Source organism: Ambystoma mexicanum, chromosome 4p (assembly GCF_040938575.1).
Source record: "Ambystoma mexicanum isolate Mex_15411 chromosome 4p, UKY_AmexF1_1, whole genome shotgun sequence".
Lineage (NCBI taxonomy): Eukaryota > Metazoa > Chordata > Amphibia > Caudata > Ambystomatidae > Ambystoma > Ambystoma mexicanum.
The window spans coordinates 281531860-281550044 of record NC_090927.1 but is presented as its reverse complement, the minus strand read 5'-3'; the positions used below and the strand labels follow the sequence as shown (position 1 = coordinate 281550044).

The 18185-nt window shown below is 42.7% G+C and overlaps 1 protein-coding gene across 2 annotated transcripts in view; it reads left to right on the top strand.

Moving 5' to 3' along the window:
* Positions 1–18185, top strand: part of LOC138453203 (adhesion G protein-coupled receptor F5-like) — a 939048-nt gene that overhangs the window by 246283 nt on the left and 674580 nt on the right. For both annotated transcript variants that reach the window (XM_069605830.1, XM_069605831.1), the window contains exon 3: positions 6812–6875. In XM_069605830.1, coding sequence (XP_069461931.1) covers positions 6812–6875 — 64 coding nt within the window. The remainder of the gene's footprint in view (positions 1–6811; positions 6876–18185) is intronic.

Sequence of the window (18185 nt, the reverse complement as noted above, 5' to 3'; positions counted from 1 at the left end):
GGCTCCAGAGTCTTGGAGCTTAGACGGAGAAGGCCTGTCTCCTGGTTCTTCCCTTCCTGCACTGTCATGATTAAAGTCTACACATATCCTTACTTGTAGATGATGCAATAGGATTTCCAGATGATACGTGCTTACAGTTGGGGTCAGTGCAGTTCGATGAGGGTCGAGGTGATGTGGTCGAATTTGCAGAGTCCTTTATTGAGTCTTGCTGCAGCATGCAGGACACATTTCAGGGGCGCTATGTAAGTCACCAGAAGGCCTTCCAGCGGATCTGAAGTTGTTTTCTGGGATGAAGGGCTTGATTTTCTGCTGGAGAGAAAGTTTATACCAGGCTGTTTGTGCCTTCCTTGCTATGTGCTGTTTAAACTTGAGCTTTCTGTCGATGTTGAACCTTAGGGACTTGGCAAAGGGCACCAGTTGGTGAATGAATGCCTCAAGTTTCAAAGCAGAGAGACATATCTGGATGTCCGGGTGTTCGTTGTTGTTGGTCAGCAGTAGAAATTCAGTCTTGGAGGGGTTGAGCTTTAGGTAAGCACTAAACATCCAGGACTGGATCAATGTGAGGTAGGCCTTGAACCTGTGGATATCTATAATGGAGGATATCTTGAGGTTGATCTGCATGTCATCTGCGTATTGGTGGATACGGATGTTGTGTGGAGAGAGGAGGGTTCTGAGCGGTTTCATGTAAAGATTGTAAAATGTGAGAGCGAAGAGGCAATTCTGAAAACATTTGGGCTAAAATATTGTCAAAGACACCTGATATTCTCACTGTTGTAGTAAAAAGAGCAGGTTATAGTGAGAACAGAGTAAAAATTCTTATAACCTAGTAATTGGAGTGCAGAGAACTCGGTAGCCCAGCACTTCCTCGAGGCCACAATGTGAAAGGTGCCATTCACTGACTGCTAAAAATTGGACTAAAACGTTGCATTGAAAAGATCACTGTGCAGGTCACTTCACAAGCAGAAGAAGAAACTTGCTTTATAGAAATGGCAACAGTACGTTATTCACATGAGGGAATACTGCACAGTATGGCATTACAGTCATCTACATCCACTGGTTTCACCCAATTATAATTCAATCAATTATGATTCTAATAATAGGCACCTTTCTTCAGAGCAGAATTTGTCTGGACATTTGCCACTTAAACACTCATTCATTGACAGCAATTTCACTTTGTTGTTTTGATTGACATAAAAGCAATTAATTGGACCATCATCTGGACCATTTGGACAAGAGACTTGTATGAGGTTGGCATTGGATGGCAAGGTTATTGTATTTTGTGAGGGTTGGTGTTTGGGGCATATAGTTTTTCTGTGGCTATGTTTGGCAGTAGATGTCTGTGCCGTGGTTGGTAATTAGCTGTTCTGGCTCTTCCGACTACTTTTCTGCATTTCAGTTGCACTCGGACTCTTGTGGTTTGGATTCCATTGCACCAGTACTAAGTCACCTGTTCCTTCTGTGTTGTGTGCTTTTGAAAAGAAGAAATCTGTGTGATATCTGGCTGCCCCTGTTACTGTCACTATGTGTGTGTTACTGAGTGGAAGAGATGTCAGAGTATGTGTGACCTCATATATGACATGTATTTCCCAGAACTGTTAGTGATATGTTACTAGGGTGGTAGCAAGCAGTAGAGCCACCCCTTTCCTGTACATAGCTACTCTAAATGAACTGGTCTTGTGAGTAATCAGGTACTGTTGATACTGGCAAACAACGCTTACCGTCTCTGCCACCCATATCCTGGTATTATCAGGATATTACGGGCGGTGGAGTGGCGGTACGTTTCCATTCCCATGGTGTCCCACAGGACTCCATGGGATGGCAGTTAGTGAATCACTGGCAGCATTAGTAACAGTGCCGGTCATTCACGCATTTGTTTGACAGTAGGGTCCTGAACTCCCGGCAGGTCAGGCCTACCTGGAGATCTGTGGCCCCCACCTGCAAAAATGAAGTGTGCCAATCGGGTAAAAATGCCAGAGCCGGAATTACCGGCATTTGCACCAGACTGAAACACTTGTAATGAGGGTCTAAAAGTCTTTGTAGTTTGGAACAGCTATATAGTGAAACTGCTTAAGACAGTAGTATCTGTGTGGGTAATTTGTGATGGAGCGTGATGTGTACTGTCCAGTGTGGTACCTTTGTGCTAATTCTCTATATTCCCTTGGCTGTGAAGTATTTACCAATGTTCGCAGTGTCGAGGTATGATGTTTCAGGAATGCTATTTAGTGCAAGCATTAGGGAGCATCAATATCTACAAAATAGTGGTATCAGAAAATAAAATGTAATGCAAAGTTACAGGTTAAAAGTCCCTTGGACAGATGGGCATATTCGATTTGATCTGAGTTTGTTGAATAGTGCTCTGTAAATTGTTAAAATGTGTTTAGCTAATATTGTATGACACTAGAATTTGCTAAATGTGTTAAACGGAAAAATAGTTGCAGATCACGTTTTTCTAGGTATTGCTTGAGTTTTTGTAATTTTGATGCATGTTTATTGTAGTGGACACCAGTTGAGTGTGTATCCTCTGTGAGACATGTTTGTTGCATATGTTATGTTTGTGTGTTCAACGTAAGTTATATTCTGGCAACATGAATTTTTGCATATGATATTCATGCATATTCAACATAACTGTGATTCCAGCAACATGGAATGTTGTATGTACTTGGAAATGTATACAGTCTCCATCATCTGAGAGGGTAAAAGCTTCCCGCATCCAGCAACTGCGATGGCTGCGATTTTTATATGGTACCAAGTTGTTCCAGCAACCTGGATGGCTGCAGTTTTCAGATGGTATCATGTTTTTCCAGGAATTGGGATAGTTGCAGTTTTGGTATGGACAGTTTATTTTGTTGTCTGTGTGCTAGTAGTGTGAGTGCATGGCGGGGGCGGTTTCCATCTCCACTGACCTCATTCATTGTCTGTGTGATTGGTTCTTGCATTCCTGCGATAGGTTGCACGTATGATGTATAGCCTGGTGTACTTGTGCAGTAGCATTTCAGTAGCATTTTAGGTCTTACATGGATGGATCAGCTCTATGGGATCTTTGCCTTCAAATATCTGTGGGTTCAGAAGTCAGGATGTATCTGGACAGATTCTGGGGTTGGCAGAGGATTTCAGGGTGGTTGCATTTCTCTGGGTTTGTGTTTGCCAGTGGGCGATTGTATTGGGTGCGGGGGGAGGGTGTGTGTATGTGTGTGTGTGTGTGTGATATCAGAGTCTATGCATAATGGGCATAGGTGGGTCCTCCACTTTTCTGCACTTAGTTACTCAACTGTTTTATTTGAATTAAAGTCACTACTTAACTACTTGGACTCCTGAGAACCTGTTTCATGCTCAGGAAGTGAGACTCACCAGTGCACACCACCCAGGTAACTGACCTCCAGCTGTCCTGGGTGGAAGACATGTTAACTCGATACCTAATATAGTACCACTGTAATTAATAATATGGAGCAACATGTGAATTCATTGATATGATATGATATACGATATGGCATTTATAACCCGCCTATGCACAAGTGTTTCAAGGCGCGAAAGGTTGTTGTATATGAAATAAGACAATAGTATGCCATAGCAATAGTAGCTTCAGCTATTCCCATAGAGAAAACATAGGGCCTCTTATAGAAATGAATGTTTAACTTTAAGGGGCTGATTATACATATAGTATAGTAAAGGGTGAAGCAAAATTGTACCTTATGGGTGGAAAATTGATAATAGGATATGACACTACAAAAAGAGAAACAAAAGTTGCAATAGGTAATGGCATGAATCCTGTTTACAACCTATATCAAACTCTCAGTAATTGGCAACATTACAAAGAAGGCCTTGAGCACTTTCTGAGCAGGGCCATGTGTGTTTAGGAGCAGAGCTGGAATGAAAATAGATGGCACCAGCACCTTTCTGGTCAGATTTTACATAAACTTGTAAACCTAGACTCTGGTTCTAAATTAGTGGGATGTTTTCCAATTTTAAACATAATGTTGCTACTAAGGTTTTTGGAGTTTCAATTAGATTTTAAAACCACATGTTAATTTGTTCATGTACTTGAACATGGTTTTAGGCTGAACATGCTATTGTTTGGAAAGTTAGCTTCTTAACTTTTCACTGGTGTTTGAGACACACTGGGCCAAGTAGTACTATATTTATTGGCGCAGCACACAATTCAAAACCTGTGCTCCTCATTTACTTCTTCTAGCCTGGAGGGATGCCCCATATATGCATCTGGTGGATAGAAGAGAAGGAACCTGCACATGGATTTATATTGGTTTACCTTTATTTGTTATTCATATCGTTAGATTCTTTTTACAATATTGTCATTTAGCCATTGGGTTATCCATTTTGCATTTTAATTACATTACTATATGCCCACCTTGCCTGACTGCACGAATGTTAGTATCTAATAATGTTACCATGCCAGATTATAGATGGCTGTGCATGTTTATTATTTATTTGTTTTGGTTATACATAACGTTTACAAAAAGAATTCATCAACATACAGAGTAAAAAATCACATTTAAATACCTATTTACAGACCATCTTTCAATTAATAAAACACAATTAATAAGTACACAAAATCATGATTAAAACAGAGGAAAACAAAAACAAGCCATATGTGTTACATATTCATTCAATATTGCTAACTTTATCCATTACAACCACTCAACTAGACGATAGTGTTACATTTTAATGCTTCTGCTTAGGTCATATTGCTTAACTGACAAAGCAATCTTTCTCAAGAATCTTACTACCGCGATCTGCAATGATAAATTACTTCCATGTAGCATTTCGAGCCAGTCTTATAAGATCCACATTATCCATGTTCACACATTTTTGAAAATGATGTATATGTTCACATCGAAGTGCAATGCAATAAACTAAAACATGCTGTAGGGTTTCAGTTAACCCGAATATACCACAGAATCTACAAAGTGATAACATTCCTTTCTTCCTTTCCTGCAAATCTATAATTTCCATGGTCGGCAGCACATTGCATCTAAAGCGCATAAATTCATTACGCGACACTTTATCGGGAATCTTAATCAAATAGGACTCCATTCTGCCCCTGATTTTATAGCCAGTCACCAAATGGCTATATAGTTGTGCATGTTTATTATGAACTGTAGGCTTTAGAATACTAGACGTAAATAGTAGAACAATAGAATGCTAGGGAATATACGGCCGGGAGGATAGGACAGGAGCAACGCACTCACCTTGAAAGCAAGACGACGCAGAGCAACACAAGTTCTATCCCCGGGTCCGTGATTAAGCGTGCTATAAATAACCAATTGTAATGTATAATTATATTCAAGCACAATAATTCTTATATTGAGAATAGCTTATTTTTACTCCAAATCTGCGTTTTTCACACAAATAATTCTATGAATCAGGCTGTAAATGTTGATCATTTGGACAATAATGATTGGAACCTATGAGTCAGGTGTCATCATAATTTTGGTATTACGGCTCATTCTGAGTTTATCTGCAGTGGTACAGCTTGCAGTATTTGGAAAAACCACATGTACCGCTCTGCCTAATTATGAGTTTCATTTATGAAACCCTTCTATTCTGCATGCCTTTGTGTGAAAGCAATTGCCTCCACACAAAAGCATGACATATGTGGTATTAACCATGTAGTACAGCAGTTATCCTTAATGCAATACTTATATGTGGATGGTGAAGTTTGCTATGGGTAACATGCATTCACAAGCAGTTCTTACTCCATGCAGATCCCCTTGGTGAATCAACTAACTTGCACATTGGCAGATTCAAGAGCAGAATGTAAGGGAAATGTTCAACCTCACTGTGTGCACCTACATCATTTCGTTTGCCCTACCTATCAGGACTTACATGACTATCACATTCTTATTAATTCAAGAACAACTCAAATTGCATCCAGTAATGCCCACTTCTTATTTGTTCCCAAATATTTCGGGGTAACCACTGTTCGTTATTCCCTATTGCCTTGGCTGCTAAGATGTTAATTGCTCTGACTGACTTCTCCATGCCAATAAATATAAAGAGGCCTATATAAACTTTGTAAAAACCTGTGTGTCGACTAAATATATATTTCTACACTTGCCTGAACATCTCTTTGTATGTATGTTTGTATGTATGTGGGGGCCTTATGTAGCGCAAACCTAGCTAGAAAGCAGCAGAACACTATACAATCATGGGAGATGAACATAGGAGGGGTAGCGGATCTCCTTGTTGTTATATGGTCCTCATGTGTGGGTGAAGTGTTCCTTCAGATCTTTTCTGAGGAAGGACGGAGTCAGCCTGATGTTAACAGGAAATCGTTCCAGAGGGTGGGACCATAGCAGGAGAATACTTGTTTTCTATTTTTGTTTTCCTTCTTGCACTTCTTAGTTTCCAGTTTGGTGATATCTTGGCTCCTGGTGTTGCGTTGACCTCCTGAGATAGTGAGCTTTTCAGCTAAGGAAGATGAGTCTTAGACATTTGAGTTTTGTAGGTGATGTAGGCAGTCTTGAAGGTGATGCAGCTTGTAGAGGTGACCAGTGTAGTTCCCCGGGAGAGAGGTAAATGTGATTTGTGTTCTACAGCATGATTCCGAAGTACCAGACTAGCGGTTCAGAACCATGCTTTCTTTCTTATTGCAGAGAGTTACATGAGGTTATCTTGGCAAAAGTGATATTTACAAATGAGCATAATATAACAGAATACAATAGTTGCAGGGTTTTCCGCTAGTCACATATTGACACTGTGTCAGATAGGAGGAATAAGCTTGTGATCACTACATTTTTGTATCTTGAAATTAAACATATATGAAAGCTAACCCAACCTCTACTTTTCACTTCAGAAAAACATTAAAAATGAAGTAATGGACAGTTTGTTCAAAAGTCGATGGAGACCAGAACGTGAAGGTGAGTTTAATGTACATTTACTATAATGCATGGACGTTCATCAATGCTAATGAAAAATAGATTTTCCGTTGGACGTCTATATACATCCATTCCACATGTTTCTTAACCAGTGAATGTCCTGTAGAATAGTTCACTACATGATTTGAAGTCAAGAAAGGGTACATATCAGTTGCAAAATAACCAGTTTTTAGTAATTATTAGCTTGTTTTATTAAGTCTGATCTTCTTGACTTGACATTGTCCCTTTATATCTTTTTCAAGGACCCTGAATGCACTTTTCAGCAAGTGACCTTCTGTATTAGGGATTGGTTACTATAGGGAAATACTGTCCAACTCCAAGCAGGAGCTTCTGCTGTAAAACTGCAGTTCCATGCTGGACAGGCAGCACATCTGCTAATTATATGTTTGGGTCCATATGCAGCATATGTTCTAAAAGAATGCTGGATAGGGGCTTAGTCATATTTCATGTCACTTCAGCATTCGGTGCAAAGTCTGCAAAGAATGATGCAGTTTTAGGGCGCCTCCATGTTGTGCATCCTTGAGGAGCTGCGCCCTAACGAATAGGCACATCCGGCTCATAGGCATTCATTAGCTCTAGATGAGAGGGTTCCATGTGAATATCTCCCCAGAATAATGTCATCAGGGATTTTCCTAAACCCCAAAACACTTCTCCTAAATATTCTAGGTGTGTCATTTTCGATTCTAAACTTCAATCCTAGATTCGTGGGGAAAGTGTTGGTTTTTTACTCTGGGTGCATATTTGGGGAAATGACGCTACCTGCTGACATGTTCCTTGGTGAGATTTTCACTGGATATCGATGAGGCTAAAAGGTACGTAAAAGGAGGTCTGCGGAAAGCAATACACTCCACCCACATGTGACTTTTTTGTCGGAAGTAACATCACAGACCCAACCCCATGGAATGTGATCGTGAATTGTACTGCTCTGGGCCCAAACCAAAACCTTTACATTTTCTAACTCAGTCACCCCGTTCTAAATCCTTCCCTTCTGTTGTCATTCTCGCTGTGTCACTCCTCCCCTTCTCTCTTTCCATTCCCATTCTTTCCTTCTCCCTTTGGCAAGCCACTCTGTGAAATGTGGCCCATTGTGCAAGTGATATGGTACCAGCTCATCCTCTATGTGCATCTCTGCCTCTTCTGTTCTGACACACTCTATCCTCTATCTATCTGTCCTGCTCTGAAGCAATGTATACTCTTCCATAGGTCTGCTCTTTTGTGAAGTGGCTTAGCCTCGCCCATCTGCCTGCTCTGTTTTTACTCAGTCTATTTACTCCCCAGCACAATGTCTCAAGCAAGTTATCCTATCCTCTTTATCTGCTTTGTTTTGAGTATTATATTCCCTCCTCTGTTCTTAAGAAATGTTGTACCTCCCCAGTGCGTGTTCTGAAGTAGTGTATTCAGTCCCCTGCACCTCTTCGGTTCAGAAGCAGTTTGTTCTCCGCTTTATGGCTGCCTTGTTCAAAAGCTGTTTATCTTTCCTCTGCACTGTGCACCTGTTGTGTTCCCTCAAGCAGTCGATTATTTCATGCGTACCTGCTGGGAAGCGATTCATTGTTTACTAGTTTAAAGTATCCTCATTAACTACTCTATTTTAAAACTGTTTATTATGTGCCCTCATATTGGCCTGTTCTGTAGCAGTTCACCCTCTCTTCTCATGTTCAGCTCTGTAGCATGTGTTCCTCTGCGCTGTATGTACTGAGAAGCAGACTATGCTCTCATGATACCTGGCATATTGCCAATTGGTTTCCTCGCTCTACTGGTACCTTCTCTAATACAGCGTTTTCCTCTTCACTCTTACTCAGACACAAGCTTTGCTTTTTAATAGGTCCATATGGCTGGTTGTATTTAATACTGTTCCATTTTACATGAATCAGTGTGACTTGGAACATAGTTGGGTATGAGTTAAAGAGTGCCTGTGCCTTTCGGAATACTGATCTCAGTGGTGAGAGGAGAGATGAAGTGATGGATGTGGTGGAGGGGGGCTCTTCTGGGTTCTTACAGTTAGCAGAAGCCTTACATGTGCTTTTGGCCTATGGAATCAATCTGGGCTAATCTTTATTCTGCAGTAACATGTGACTCAGATCTCAGTGCACAGAGATAGCCCAGAGTTTCAGAGCTGGTGAGACACATGTAGGTGTGGTACAAAGATCACAACATAAAACAGCACCTGGCACGGAGTTCGGCTGCCTTGGACTTTCTAAACAGCCCTGATTGCACAAGGATTTTCACTTGTTCTTTGTCCATATTGTTCTTTGGTCTTGTTCCTGCTTTCTCAGGTTAGGACATTTCTTATATGGAAATCCCTTTTCAGGGGAAAGCTGTGGCTTTCGCAGGCTAAGGGGTGGTTTCTGTGTGTGGCCAGAGGAAGGGGCTGTGACTATCTAGTTCCAATTCACATGCCTGGTGACTGAATGTCTGTTGCAGGGCAGACATGGCCAGTGGCTATGCATGATTGGATAGCCACAGCCAGTTTGAATGGTTCAGATCCTTACCATTGGTGGGCTTGGGCATTCTCCCAGCCCAAATTGTGTATAAAAAGAGGACTCCAGCAGCCGTTCAACAGATCATCGTTGTAGCCAAGACCTCTATGAAAAAGTGCAGCTCGCTGATGACCGAGGACAACATCTGAAGGTAACCAGCATCGACTATAGTACTGTTCTGGTGTAGCTCTGCTACTCTGCTTGATCTCAAGAAGACCCTCATCAGCGCTTTGACCCCTAGACAGGTGAAGACTCGAGACCTGCCCAAGTATTTGTGCCTTCTGAGTCTTTGAAAGTGTACCTGGACAGACCAGTGGACTAACCAGCTCGCTCCTTAGCATAATCGCTGCAGCTGTCACCATTCTGAGTGCATTCTTAGAACTAGAGGATCTTCAACTTATGAACAAGGCTCCTGCATTTTCTGCCTCCTTGCATGAATGTAAGCAGTGCTGTGCCTGCTCCTTTGTTTGTCCACTGAAGATCTCCTATCACTGCCTGATCATGGTGACTCCCATTTCAACATTCCTTCCTCAATCCCTGGAAGTTTCCTTATGTGGTCTGCCCCACAGAAGTCACCATTTTTCCTTATTTGGATGCTCTATTGGAAGTTGGCTGGAACCGATTCCTAAGCTCTGTGACCAACCTAAACTAAATCCTGCACCCGAAAGTGACCTCTGCCCCATAACCTCTGGGTCCACCTCGACAGGACCAAGCACAGAAGATTGTGTCCCCAATGAATTCCGTAACACAAGCAGTGGTTTCTGGAGAAATCTGAGCTAGGGGCATACGTTAACATGCCTTTTTCTGTTCCCCCTGTTCTCCATAGGGTTACATGGGTATAAGATTCTGTCCTTAAATCACTCTTTCCTGACTTTGGATGGTGGAGGCCTGGTCAGGGATCCCTTCCTAGGACCACCCTAAGGACTGGGACTGAGTGATCGTACTTCCCTAAACTTTAACTATTTGACTCTTATTAATCATAGCCACTGGCACTGCCAATCTCTTTATAAACGTATCTGACATGTATCTACTTTGGAACTGGTGCATTTTGGGCACAAGGCCCCAAACCATGGTAGGGTTGGTCTTTTTAAGGGCTAGGCAAGCTGTTCTGTTTGTTTTGATTCTTACCTGTGCTTCACTGGTCATTGAATGAAATGCTATTCTATTTCCCCTAAAGGTGAATTTATATATCTGTTTTATTAGTGTTGGTATGACAGTTGTTAGACTAAAGTGTGTACTTGCTTAGTGTGTATTTTAAAGGCCTAATAAACTATGATATATCTTTATCCTTACCTCTCTAACAGGAATTAGCGTGTGTACTTGTTGTAGTTCTAGAACACTCCCCCACCCTTCTAGTCTAGCCGTTCCACTCTGCTATCTTAACTTGATTGGTTTTGGTTAAATTGTCAGTGTCTCCCATAATATTGTGGCCTCCCAAATTCTCGCCCAGGACTGATTTTGGTTATCCATGTTAACATGATTTAACCATAGGTAGAAGCAAAACTGAGACCCCAGTACCTTTTCCAATTAACAACAATTCCTTTTGGCACTAGGCTAGAAATAGTTGAGTTAGCAAGCTCGCTCATCCATAAATTAATCATGAGTCATCAATAAAAATTTCAAAAGTGAATCACGAAACAGTGGCCATCTCTGCGCAGTCTTAAAAGAACTGCTCATCAAATATTTCTGGCAACTGTTACCAGCCGCAGAAAGATTCATCAGAGGCAACAGTAATCTTTTATGGGTGTGTAAATATTACACATTCAGGCACCCTTTTTTAAGCCCTGAATCGATAAGAAAACACAAATAAAACAGCTGAAATCTTTCACTATTACAAAGCACTCACAAAATCGAAACAAGTAGCTTTGTGAACTGAGCCCTACCGCTTTACTTTCTGTGCCCCATGGCGGGTGAAAACAGACAATTTCGTTTTTTAGCAGGTGAAGTCCCTTTGAAGTGTATGGATGGGTTCAGAGCTTGGCAGGTAATTGAAGTGAGTTGAGTGCAGGAGTCACACACCAAAAGCATGCGAGTTAAAAGGTCTGACAGAACCCACAAAACACTGGCAGATTACCTCAGACATGTCTGTACATGTCTGTCAGACGAGATTGACACCATGCCATCAAAGTGGCTGGTAGGGACTGGCATCTTGAACCCACCATTGTAGGATGTATCCTGGAAAATAATTAATGCAGGGATTTCACTCCCTCAATCAACAGTGCCATACCAATATATCTGTTTACAATTCAATCTAGCCCTGCCTACGAACCATATCATACCACACAGACCCCTCCCCCTTTAGCAATAGGTAAGCCAAGAACCAGGCTGGTGTATAGAAAGAATATATATTTGTTAATATGTACAATTAATATTTGCACAGAATCACACGACATACCGCCTCACTCTGTGGCCCACATGCTTTTCTTGCCTGACAATTTACTGTTCACCCACATTGAAAACACCAGTTATATGCCCCTTCCTTGCTGAAGCACTCTCTTGTGTACCCTCTTCTCAAGAAACCCTCAGCTGACCCCTCTTAATTGATCTCTCTTCTACCTTTGACATGGTCAACCATGCCATCCTGCTCAACCGTCTCCGTGATAACCTGGGTATCACCGATCAGGCCCTGGTCTGGTTGATCTCTTTCCTCTCTGATCGACCTTCCCAGGTACAACTTGGGTCCTTCCTTTCCTTTATCTCACTCTCTACCTGTAGTGTTCTCCAGGGGTCTAACCTCTCGTCCTGACTCTTCAACTAATACCTGGCACCTCTCGCCCACTGCATTGCTGCTCTTTGCTCCAACTTTCAGTGCTATGCGGATGACACTCCTCTCGTTTTCAGGCTCCCCTCTGCCACCTCTTCTCCTTCTCTCATCTCTGACTGTCTGCTATCCAGTAGTGGTGTGCCACCAATGATCTCTGCCTTAATGCCTGTAAGGCAGAGATTCTCCTCATCGGCACACCTGCACCCTCTGTCATGATCTCTGCTTCCAAAAGGTCAGGGTTTTCCCAACTCCCTTGGAAGCAGATCCATAACCCAGGTTCCGAGTGCCAACCAGTCCCAATTGGGACCTTTTGGACCCAGTCCTGGCGCCAGTGGCACCAGGCTCATAAATATGCCCAGTCCCAGCGCTGGAAGCGCCGGGCTCATAATGCTTGGGTGGACTTACCTGCAGCAGACCATGCTGCTTACTTGCCTGCCAGTTGAGCCTCTGATCCTCTTCTGTTTGGAACTACTTTTCCTGTTGGGTGGGGCAGGAGCCACTCCCTAGATTCAGAACACTGGAACTCTTCTGGAAAGCAGGAACTCTTTTCTTACCTAGGCGTGGCTGTGGAAGGAGACACCTAAGCACTACAGGAGGCTATTTAAACCACACCCGATGGATGAATCTTGCTTTGCGTTATTCTGCATCCTCTGCAGCAGAACGCTCATCGTGTCTTCTGCATCTGATCCTGGGCCTAAGGAAAAAGGCTTACCATCCTGAATCCAGTCTTCAGCAACACCTATAAAGACAAGAAAGAACAGGTTAGCATTTCGGTCTTCAGTGACAGCTCTTCACTTACCTGGTCCATCGGCTGTCACCAACGCCTCGCGCTGCATTCCGGCATCTGAAAGACAAAGGCTTGCCTACTCTTACCTACTCCTGCAGCCGCTCCGAACTTGTACCTGCAAAATAAAAAGACAGTTAGAGCGCATCGTGAAGCAGGCAACAAGCGCTTACTTACGTGCTTCCAGGCGCTTCTATTCATCACACGGGCTCCATCTTCAACTCACTTCAGCCCGTCATCCGCCATCGCCGGAACCCTGCAAAACAAGAAACATCATTACTAAAGACTTTAAAGACATTAGAATTACTCGAAACTTACCGTTCGTGCAGTAAACGACGGACAGCAGTCCTCTGAGGTCAAGAGGCCTGCTCCCCTTATCCAGTGAAGAAACTGGTTACAGCACCCTGCCCCGAGGCAGATGGAGAGCACGGCGTTCACTTACCTAAGGTGAGAGTGTTAACCTTTGGGGTTCTACAGGAGAAGAGAAAGGGAAGAAGAGAGAGACATTCAATAACCCAGTTCCTTAATCCCATATTTTCTATCTGCAGACATCTTACCCTTCGAGTCAGACATACAGTGCACAGAGGTCCAGCCCAAAGAGCTAGCCGTGTGTTACACATCACCTTTGAAGATACGGTATACGCCCAGTCAGGACCGGCGCCTCTACGGGAATCAGGTGAGCGTTACACCCTCCTTTCGTGTCACTCTCTGGCCGGCCTCCCTTGGCCCTCTTCCTGCTCCCACCTGTGAGGCTAAGAACCTCAGGGTCATCTTCGACTCCACACTCCATTTCTCCTCACATCTCTGATGTCTCTAAGAAGACAAACTACCAACTGCACATCCTCAGGGACATTCTTCCTTTCCTCTCCTTCCCCCAGAAGCTCACTATCTCCAGAGCTCTGGTTCTCTCTAGTCTGGACTACTGCAACAGCCTCTTTCTAAGTCTTCCTGATTCTACTCTCCGCTCTCTGCAACTCATCCAGAACAGGACTGGAAGACTTGCCCTTGGCCTCAAGCCCAGGTATTGTATCTCCCCAGCACTGACATCTCTTCATTGGCTCCCAGTGACTGCAAGGATTAAGTTCAAGACCCTCTGCATTGTCCACTAGGCCTTCTCTTTGCTTCTGCCTTCTCTCTTCCTCTCCCCTGCTGATCTCCTGCCTGTACTGCACTGGTCACCTGGCTACCCTCTGATTTCAGGCCCAGGTCGCTGCCCACCCAGTTGCACACCTGCACTGCCTCATGGCAACCCTTGCACTTGGGTCTGTAACTGTAACCCTACAGTCCCCATACCCGCTGTCTGCACTTACCCTTGCACCTGCCACCTGCTGGCCACACTTCCTGTTTTTGTTTAATCCCATGTACAGCACTGCCCTCCTTCCCCTCCCCTGGCACTTTTCCACTCCCCTCTCCCCTGCACTTGAGCAACCTCAATGTCACTAGACCTAGTAAGATCGTTGTCTCTGTCCTCCCTCTGTTCCCCTTCCCTTGCCTTGTCACGCCTTGAAACACTTGTCCTAATTGACCTAATAATAGTGGTCCTAATTGACCTTCTGCACAATTGACCTCTACCTATATTTTGCATATATGTGTGGGGTGGGTTTGGGGTAATAAATGATATAATGGGATTGGGCAGGGCGTTGCAGGGTTTTTTGTATTGAGTTGGGAGTTGCGGGCGCTTCCCCCCGCATATATGTCCTAATGGACCTTCATTTCGCAATCATTTGTGAAAAGATCAATTCTCCCGTGATCAATTGTGAAAAGGTAATTTCGAATACATCCTTTATAAATGCCATATTATATAATTTAGGATAACACTGATCAGACTCTTTATCTCAACAACATGTACAGTTTTCCCTCTTGGGTTCTTTTCCACCCTGGTTTCATAGAAAAGCTGCTCTATAAAATACTTCAGATACTTGGATCACTCACAAAATACTCTTAATGTACAGAATTGTGCAGCACCCTGGACTTGATAAAACAATTTAACTTCACAATATACTTTGCATGGGGTTTACTTTAAATAACAGTAGCACCCTAAACCATGACTGGATCATACGCATAGAAATATACTTTACATGAAGTTTGCTTTAAATATCCTGCAACCTTTTTCTGTTGGTAAGAAGAAACTTGACATGGGGAGCGTTCTTTATTTTAATCTCCCTACGCAATTGGTAATGCTAGCAGTGCTATAGCACAACACACTTTTAAGAACAACACATTGTTTTATATATGGAACTTTTTCTTTCACCCCTATGCAATGAAAACCCTCTCTTATATCAGGGGTTACTTTCTCACTTCTGCAGCGATGTGCTTTTAATTCAGTGAGATAACTTTGCTTAACTTTGGGTAGACACTTTTCCTATGCCACAAACCCAGATATTCAGTTATGATTTGGAATGCCTCTACTTTAAGGCAGGGTTCAGTGAGTGCTAAACCATTCAGAATTTTGTTTTAACATGCAACCTTTCCCTTTAGGGGATTTTGCAGTTGGCTGCAATAAGGTAAGGGATACCCACCTATTTTAAATGACTATACTTTTAATCAGCGCAAGGAAAGAGATCAGAGGTTTCCAACTCTCCAAGATCTTCCTGCGTCCTTTGAATATATGGGAGTTAATTAAATTATTATTTAGTAAAAATGCTAAGGATCTACTTGGTCTGCCCACCCAGTCACTAAGGGGAAGGTATTAAATCAAACTGATCCCCACAAGACTTGGCTTGATCAGACAAGTTTACTTACATAGAATATCTCCGGGTGTTGTGTTCAGGAAAATACATCAACGCTTCTGGATACTTAGGGGAAACATGAGGACTTGGTTAGGTGGTCTCTCCAGTTTCAGTCATGGAGATCTCCAGAATCCATCCCTGTGTTTGCCTCCGCAGGTTCCCTCCAGATTTTAATCTACCTCCAAAGCAATTTCAGTTTTCAGGCAATTTTTCAGTAGTCCCGCTTAGATCATATCAGGCAGCTCTCCCCTTTTCGCATTGTGTGTCTCCTTTGACATTTTTAACCACTCTCCCCAAATTATTGTAAAGAAGGTCCTTCTGCATCCCCTCAAGCATTCTGACATCTGTGGACTCTGACACTGGGACTGGACCAAAGAAAGAATGGACGCTTTGGTACAAGTCATCTTTAAAACAAGTTCAAAAAGACACACTGGAAGCACACAGAGCTGCTGCAATCAGCGTGCTTATATATGTTTTTTCAGTGCTGCAAAACTTTCATGCAAATTCAGGATACATATCTGATTAAAAGCCCTCTTTATCTTTGATTGGTTGGCTTATCTGTCACTCACAAAGCCCGCATTAGTCACGCTTGGCAAGCCCTGGCTGACTCATAAGCTTATTTTAGGCCAAGCCAGACAAAATTATATATATATATATATATATATATATATATATATATATATATATATATATATATATATATTTATATATGCATTGGTCTGATCAGGCATGTCCTAATGAAGTGTGTATCATTTGGGCACGATGTTGCGGGTTCCAATGGCAGATTTGTTTGTATTTTATTCAACAAATATCATGAAATGTTATATATAGATATCTAATTCAACAAGCTATCATCTCCCCGAATCTCTGCTTTGTGACATTTTCTGGGAAGCTGTCATCACATTTGATCTTATAACTTAGGTTCCCAAGGTCAAATTTTTAACAAACATTGATGAAGCTTTCCATGATATTTTCAAAGACATTTTAATGATTCCTGTGATAGTTACGATTTCTGAGATAATGGCCAAAGTATGATCCTCCATACAACCCTATGTGAAAATAATGACATGCATATGGATTCATTCATTCATCTCTTGTTTATTTCGGAAATGTATAAAACATTCCATAAAAACAATGCAGAGAGATACAAAAAAATATCAATACAAATAAGAGGATAACATGTTTAAAAAACCATACAAGTCACCATATCATGCCATACTCATGGTCAGAGCTTTCCAATACAATGTGATGATTTCAACTATGTTAGGAGAGACCATCCAACACATGGAGATTCAGCCCATACAAAATGAATCAACACAGGCCGATACTGGGAAAAACCCAGTTTGCGCAGCAAATATTTTAACACAGAGCCTCTCACTCTCGAATATGTAGGGGAAAAAAAATAACATTCTCATATGATGCAAGATTCCTGAGTACCTGCTGTATCCCTAATATGCATTGTAGTAGTTCCATTATCGCACGTTATCTGTTGCCTTAGCCTGCCTTGCACGTTATTTACTTGTAAGATTATGCTGCTTGCTTATTCTGAATTACAGCCACCGCTTAAAATGATAAATACACTAGTCCTCTTGCGCCGTTAGCTGTACTGTCTGAACAATGTACCACGTAAGCCCGGACTTACCTTGTACTTTTACTCTATGCATAATGTACTGTACCTACACCCTGTATTATTAGATCCGTGCACTGGCACAACCGCGTCTCACAAAGCTACCGTAGTAACTGTCTTAGTATCACTGTCTACCATTCCAAATATCCTATGTTGACCCACCAACGTTACTATTACGTGCACCCAGCCAAATGGGTCTATGCATCTGAGATGTCTTCCACCAACTATGCAGCATAGTATGTGCATGTATAGCACTAGCTAACGTGCTACTACCGCAGGACTTAGAAATACTACCATGCCTATCTCACCTTGTGCAGAACTAGTAACCCTCATTACAACTGGATCTAGCTATGCTGCTGCATCTCCTTGTAGCTTATCACCTCCTTGCACTGTGGGTCCTGGCTACTCCCTTGACTCGCACCCCCTATCCACCACCTTACATCACACCAGAGTCTCACGCCCACTACCCCACCACTATGTCTCCGACATTGAACCTGGTCACCAAACCACTGGCTCACCACACCATTACACCCATCTCACCTGCTACACCTACACACCACTTCACTCAATATCCTAACCTTCTTCCCACCACTAATCCATACCTCAACTCTCACGCCCTATGGCTCGAGCACTTCGCAACTAAACCTACACCCAACCAACCTTGCCCGCTACATCTGAGAAACCTCAGACTAAGAACTAGATTCCTCCACATACCCAAACTCCAGCATACCACCCACCAGCGAACAAACACCAACCAAACCCAGACGGCCCAGGCACAGCCTGACAACCTCAAGGCACCACCTAAAAACGAGGTGAAGGGCGCGCTCATCAATGCTAGATCCCTGCCGGCCCACGCCCTTGACATCGCAGATCTCATTACCACTCAAAACTTTGATTTTATTGCCATC